Source organism: Mus pahari, chromosome 1, assembly GCF_900095145.1.
Source record: "Mus pahari chromosome 1, PAHARI_EIJ_v1.1, whole genome shotgun sequence".
In the NCBI taxonomy this organism is placed as follows: domain Eukaryota; kingdom Metazoa; phylum Chordata; class Mammalia; order Rodentia; family Muridae; genus Mus; species Mus pahari.
In genome coordinates this window covers 14,139,467-14,146,951 of record NC_034590.1, presented here as the reverse complement: position 1 = coordinate 14,146,951, position 7,485 = coordinate 14,139,467, and the positions used below count along the sequence as shown (strand labels likewise).

The 7,485-nt window shown below is 38.2% G+C and overlaps 1 protein-coding gene across 1 annotated transcript in view; it reads right to left on the bottom strand.

Moving 5' to 3' along the window:
- Nucleotides 1-6,792: 6,792 nt before the first annotated feature.
- LOC110333729 (zinc finger protein 120-like) overlaps nt 6,793-7,485 on the bottom strand; it is a 24,144-nt gene continuing 23,451 nt past the window's right edge. The window contains 2 exon segments of the mRNA XM_029539226.1: nt 6,793-6,959; nt 7,197-7,343. Of these exon segments, the coding sequence (XP_029395086.1) occupies nt 6,793-6,959; nt 7,197-7,343 (314 nt within the window).

Here is a 7,485-nt window from a genome sequence, read left to right as displayed (position 1 = left end):
TGGCATGGGGAATGGCAAAAAAAGATATGTTTGATCAACCAAACACAAAGCTACAGCCAATGTCCTTCTCAATTCTGTGTTGACTTAACTGTTTAAATAGATTGGACTAACCTACAAAGAAATGCTTTCTAGTTGGAAATTCAATATNTATTGGATGAAGCTAATCTCCCCAAATAGTATACCACCAATCTGGTCACCCTTCATTTACATAACATGGGATTAATACAGGCTGGGAAATTTTTTTAAAACTCTGCCACTTTCAGGTCCTCTTTCCTAACAGTGACTCCAGAAGTTGATTATCTACCCTGATGACTCCCACCACTGGACACAATAAACTATTCCTCCTATTCTTGTTTGAAGGCAAAACCCATGCTCCTCTTGAAAATCCTTTGTGCATGCGTGTGTGTGTGTGTGTGTGTGTGTGTGTGTGACTGTAATGGAGAGATGACTACATAACTCAGGACTAGGACATCATTGTAGAGAATCCTATGTTTTAAGATTTTATTTTATGTATATGGGTATTTTCATGTGTGCGTCTGTGTACAATATTTGCAAAGTCCATCAGATCCCTTTGGACTGGGTTTACAGAAGATGATTAGCTACCAGGTCATTTCTGTGAATAGAAACTAACTGTGTTCTCTATAACAACAACAAGTGTTCTTACCTAATATCTTATCTTTCTGGCAGCTTCCAACTTTGCTTTTGGATGTTTTGTTTTGTTTTTTACATTTAACTTAAAATATACATTACTTTCCACCTTCTTTTTCCTTTCTCCATCCCTTCAAAATTCTTCCTTGTTAAGTATGTGTGAATAGATATGCATAGCTATATTAATAAAACCTCATCAGTCCATTTCCGTTGAGTATGTGCATACAGTTTTATAGCTGAAAACTTTTTGTTGGATATGCTATTAAGGATCTCATTATTGCTTGAAGCTTTTTACAGTTGCAGAATTCCACTCTTTTTTCTTTTTTCTTTTGGTTTTTTCGAGACAGGGTTTCTCTGTGTAGTCCTAGCTGTCCTGGAACTCACTCTGTACACCAGGCTGGCCTCGAACTCAGAAATTCGCCAGTCTCTGCCTCCCAAGTGCTGGGATTAAAGGCATGCGCCATCACGCCCAGCTTGAATTCCACTCTTTTTTTTACTGGTTAGTTGGTTTATTTATATTTCAAATATTATCCACCTTCCTGGTTTCTCCTCTGAAAACACCTCCATCCCCCTCCAGACTCCACAAGAGTGCTCCCCTCCCATACACCCACCAAGTTACCTAGCTGTGACTTGGCCATCTCTAATACAGTCACTCTGGCAACATGGTGGACAAATCTATCTGATGTTCTGTTGACTTCCAGGCCAGCCAGCTTCATAGTGAGGGTACTCTTCAAGAGAGAAAGAGAAAAATTAACAGAAAAGAAAAGGAAATTATTAATGAAAACTGAAAACATAAATGCATTTAATCAGTCTAATTTCTTGGGCTGGTGATGAGGATATAAATTAACTAATTATCCTTGGGGTGCTAATGGGTGTAGATAGCCGGGAAGATACATGCACAACTAAGTAATAGAACCAATCCATATGAATCTTTGCCACCTATAAATCCCTTCCTCATTCTCAGTCCCTTCCTCATTCAACAAAGATGTTCTCATCTGGAGGAATCAGTCTTCCCGCAAACTGAGTTTCGGGGAAATTCAAATTTCATAGGACACACTGTTTCACTACATGCTACCCAAAGGGAGATCTAGAAATGCCCTTTAGAATATCATTATTCCTACCAGGCAGATAGGATATAGGAATGACAGCATCGGGACGCTTCAGTGTAAGGAACAAGTGGGTACTGCCAACTGGTAGACTGTGGGGTTCTGTCACTGAAGCTACTTAGAGTTTCCAAGAAGAATGGAAGTCCTGGAAGGGGGCTGACCCAAAACAGCTGAGTGGATCCAGAAAGTACAACAGGAGCTAGCTTGTCCTCTGGTTCTCCACAAGCACTGCTATTTGGCCTTTTGATTCTCAGGCTTCCACAGTTAAAGCTCCCTCCCTGACAGTTCATCCACACTCCATGGCTCTCTGTAAATACCTGATTTCCCCAGCCTTAGAGTGACTTATCTTTCAGTCTTGGGTTCCCTGACAACAACCTCCATGGCATCAGGAGTCAAACCACTCAGGGCTCCTAAGTAAATGTTTTGCAAGAAAGTAGATGATTCCACCCAAACAAGTAGATCTTCATGCCTGGAGGACTCCTTTCTCTCATTCTAGGAGTCACAAACTCCCATAAGTATAACTATAACATGTCCTTGTAAGCTACAACTGCTACTGATTTACCACATTCGACATAAACTGAGTCTTGTGGCTTTGATAACATTGTGAGCTAGTTCATAAAGACTTGTACTTTCAGTTTCTCTCCTTATCATTCCTTTCACTCTTTCCTCATTTTGTGGAGATTTGGGCTGGCAAACTTCTTTCAGCATCATGTGTAAGTTTCTCATGTTATCAATGTTATGTCATATGGGTCAACAGGGCTGGAGTAAAGATGAACCTAGGATCAGCCATTCACTACTTACTACTATAGTATGTTCATGGGGCTAAGTAGATGACTCAACACCTAAGAGAACTGACTGTTCATCCACAACATCATACTTTGAATCCCAGCACCTATGAGACAGCTCGATAACTATTTGTAGTTTCCATCAGGGAGAATCTGGTGCCACATTCTGGTCTCCACTTGCACCTGTCATGCATTTGGTATATGTCGGCAAAACTTTAAATACCTAATTTAAATTAAGAATATAATATATAAAGAAAAGCTATTTTACAATATGCAACATATACATATAGGTACACACACACACACACACACACACACAAACTTTACATTTCTGATGCACTAGAAGGCCAAAAGATTACATCAGATATCCTGGACCTGGACATACAAGTAGCTCTGAGCTATCTGATGCAGGTGCTATTGATCAAATTCTTCAGCTCTCAAATGTGTCATTGTAATGGAAAAAAATGAAATGTTCCATTACTCCTGTGTCTAGATCACTTGAAAGTTATGATGGCTAGATGACTGATGAAGGATTCAGTAGATTTCTATTCCTTTGTGAATGGACTATCCACGTTGCTTATTTTCATGGACAACACAATTCTTTAGATGTGAGTAAAGTTTTACTAAGGTTTTTGTTTGGCTGGGTTTGCATCTGAGTCAGCTCATGGGTGGATTCTCAGCACACAGCAGTGCTAGATTCCTGTCTGCAAGCATTACAGAGTATCATTAATAGTGTCAGGGATCAGTACTTACCCATGGGATGGGGTCACTAGTTGGGCCCTTACTAGTTTGTCATTCCTTCAGTCCCTGCTCCTTCCTCAATTTCTGCATTTGGGTGTCCCTATCACTTCACCAGGGCTCATGCCTGGCCACAGGAGGCAGCCTCCCCAGGATCTATATCCCCAATGCTGTGAGTCACAACTAAGGACACTGCCATTGACCCTTGGATGCCTCAGCTATCCCAATGGTAATTCCATAGGAAGACCATCAGAATTAACTAACCTGGACCCTTGGGTCTCTCAGAGGCTGAACCACCATCAATGCCTTCCCTCACATATGTAGCACATATGGAGTTTGGCCTTCATCTGGGTCCCAAACTGGACAGGGGGTTATCCCAAAAGCTATCGCCTGCCTGTATGTGGAATATGGTCTAGCTGGACTGTCTTCTTTGGCCTCACTGAGAAGCTCCTAGCCTTGTAGAGACTTGATGTGTTAGGTTAGGGGGACATCCAGGGGTGGGGAAAGGATGATGGAAAGGGGTAACTAGAGGAGGACAATAAAGAAAATGCAAGACAAACGAACAAACTCACTAACTAAAAAAGGAATCTTTAAAATCAGTCAAAGTGCCGGGCATGGTGGCACACACCTTTAATCCAAGCACTCAGGAGGCAGAGGCAGGCGAATTTCTGAGNTCAAAACCAGCCTGGTCTACAGAGTGAGTTCCAGGACAGCCAGGGCTATACAGAGAAACCCTGTCTCGAAAAAAGAAAAACAAAACAAACAAACAAACAAAAACATTGAAAGTACAGCCAGATTATATAATTTGAGATATATTCTTTATTATTTAAGACTGGATAGCCTATAGAGCCATGGCTGTGGTAGAAATCTCTGTGTGGACCAAGTTGGCCTAAAACTGACAGATTGGCCTGTCAGTGTCTCCCAAGTTCTGGGATTACAGGAAAGCACTTGTATACCCAGCTGAGAAATGTTTTTTTAAATGACTTACCTTTGAATAAAATAATAAAATAATATTTAAAAAGAAACCATCACTGTTTTGATGAATAGGAATATTTTCTGACATTCAATAGCTTAAATTGGTGAATCACTTCATACATTCTCCCTAATTGGGTTATTTTTTTTTTTTTACTCTGTTAATTTTACGGATTTAAAATCTTGGGTCTGTTTGTGTGTATACTCCGGTTCCACGATGTGTATGCAGCAAGTTGTTCTATTTTCCTCCATCTTTAGAGTGCAATACGTTTATAATCTGACGACAATAACTTACTGATGTAATATGTGAAATAATCTTATTTGAGCATCAGTGAGATGGCTCAGCAGGAAACATCAATGGAGTGCAAAACTGGCAAGCTGATTGTGATTATCATATAAAGACGGCCAAAAGTGGACCTCACTAAGTTGTCTTGCAGTCTCCACATAGCCACCATGGCCTAACAGCTTATAGGCACATTGCATAGGTGCGCACGCGCGTGCACGTGCACGCACACATAAACCACCAGATTTTTAAAATAAATCTTATTCCTGTTACATTGTCTACATTTCTAGGTAATTCTCTTAAAAATCCATAGTTCAAGATGATATGTTCAATGGATAAGTAAGGGGGAAATGAAGAGGCATGGAACACCAAATAATATATAGCACATCATGCTATGTTGTGAATGTACATTTGATTGCAGATTATTCTACTTTTTACATCTCTACCAGATATGTGAAAATGTTATTTTGTTTACACACATAATGTATTCATTTTTCTTATATTCTCTTCTATTAAGCATTTTAACATTAATGTTGTTAAACTGTGTGACAAAACAGGATATATTGTGGGTAAATCTTCTGTATTTGGACTTGTACAGATGGGTGACACATGAAAACCTAGAGTTCCATGCAGCCCTAACTAATTACTGACATCCAAGCCAAGCTGAATAACAAACAACAACTCTAGGGAATTTGTGAAAATATGATAAACAATATCAGGAACAAAACCCCCACCCATTCACAGATACCCTTACTTGAAATGTATGATTACAAACAGTCCAATTTTTAAAGACAATGAACCACTTAGTTGACAGACATTATGTTATATACATTGAAGTGAAGACATCTGCCACCAAGTAAAAACAAAAGAGAAGACAACAGTAGCCACAGAAGCAATGTAAGAACCATCAAATAAGCTTTAACAGAGGGATTTGTCACACATATAGCACCGTTCAACACAAACTTCAAAATTGTCAAAATATAAACCACATGTGGAGATGAGAACCATCAGACATGTGTGAACATGGTAAATTATTTACTTGCTTCAAGGCTATTTTGAAAAAGAGGCACAGCAATAATTTTTCTGGTGATTGAATGTGATGTCAAAATCTTTACCAAATTGTTTGTAGGAACAGGATTTTTCTCATGTATGAATGTTTTTCTTATTACCTCATCTCAACATAATAGATAAATGCTTTCAAATATTTACAGGGCTACATAAATGCCCAAACAAACATTTAAGACAAGTTTCTTTCTATGAATAAGGATCGGGTTTTTTAAGCCTTCCTGTACTCCCTGCTCCAAGATGACCCAAAGGGTTTTTGGAACCAGCATGTATATATAAAAAAGCCATATAAAAATACACTGACAACACATAATTAAAATTAAACAAATCGTTAAGCAAATTTTTGCTCACGAATATTTTTCTTGTGTAAGCATTCATGCCTGTAACAATGGCGTTGAGGCATCTAAAGGCTTACCTACAGTTTCTATTACTGTGGTTTAATTCATGTAAGAGCAAGATGTATGCTTGGAGTCAGAAGAACCAATCCTTCTCATTGATTGTATTATTTGGGAAAACTGAACAAGTGCTGCCCTGGTGGAGGAAATATGTCACTGGAGGTCGGCTTGAGAGTTTACATCTGCATGACATTTCCAGTTACCACTCCTAGCTACATGCTACAGGTTGGAGATTTGAGCTCTGAGCTTCCCCTTTTAGCTGCCATGTCTCACAACTGAGTTAATGATACTTAAATGGTGTGGAACCATAAGACAAATTAAACTGTTTTATAAGATGCCTTAGATATTATGTTTTATCACAGCAACAGAAAAGACATTAATACACATCTGGATATTAATACCTGCATGAGTTTTTTTGTGTAAAGAGAAGTGTGAAATCTAAAAGGGTTATTATCACCTTATCACTTAAATCCATAGTGATTTTGTCAAGATGAGTTTGCAGGTGCATTTAAAATAAAAGGAACACTGTGCTTGAATAGATGGTTGATGCTTGTCAGATTATTTTTCTCCACAAGAATCTTGTGCAGCTGAACATAATGATCTTACCAAATTCTTTATAGTCAGATTCCCTTCATTATGAGTTTTTTCACATGATCAAAGACTACTGTGATATGCAAAGGCTTTAAAAGACTGGTTGCACAGTAAAGATTTTACTGTTTTGTAAAGACTAAACTGAAATGGAAGAGTTTAACACATTTAATTACATTTATAGGGTTTCTCTGCTCTATGATTTCCTTTTATCATGAAAAACTACTGCTATATTCAAAGGCTTTACCACATTGCTTACATCCATAGGGTTTCTCTCCAGTGTGTGTTCTTTTATATATTCAAAGACTATTGTCACACACAAATGTTTTATTACATTGATTACAATCATAGGGTTTCTCTACAGAATGTGTTTTTGTATGTATTCAGAGACTCCTCTGGTGTGTAAAGGCTTTACCACAGTGAGCCCATTCCTAAGGTTTCTCTACAGTATGTGTTCTTTTCTGCATTTGGTGATAAAAGGGTTTGCAATATTGCTTGCATTCACAGGACTTCTCTCCAGNAAGAATACTGTCATGATGATGATTACAGAAATTTAGAAAGGCTTCACAATATTAAATATATTCATAAGGTTTCTCTCTAGCAAGATTCTTTGCATGCCTTTGAAGATGACTGTGATGTAATAAGGCTTTATCACACTGCTTACACTGGTGGGGTTTCTCTCCAGTATGTGTTGTTTTATATATTTGAAAATGACTCTGATATGCAAAGACTTTACCACAGTGAGTCCATTCATAAGGTTTCTCTCCATTATGTGTTGTTTTCTGTATTTGCTGATAACAGTAATATTGCTTGCACTCACAGGGTTTTATTCCACTATGAATACTGTCAAGATGATGGTTACAGAAATGTCCAAAAGATTTACAATAATACATACATTTATAAGG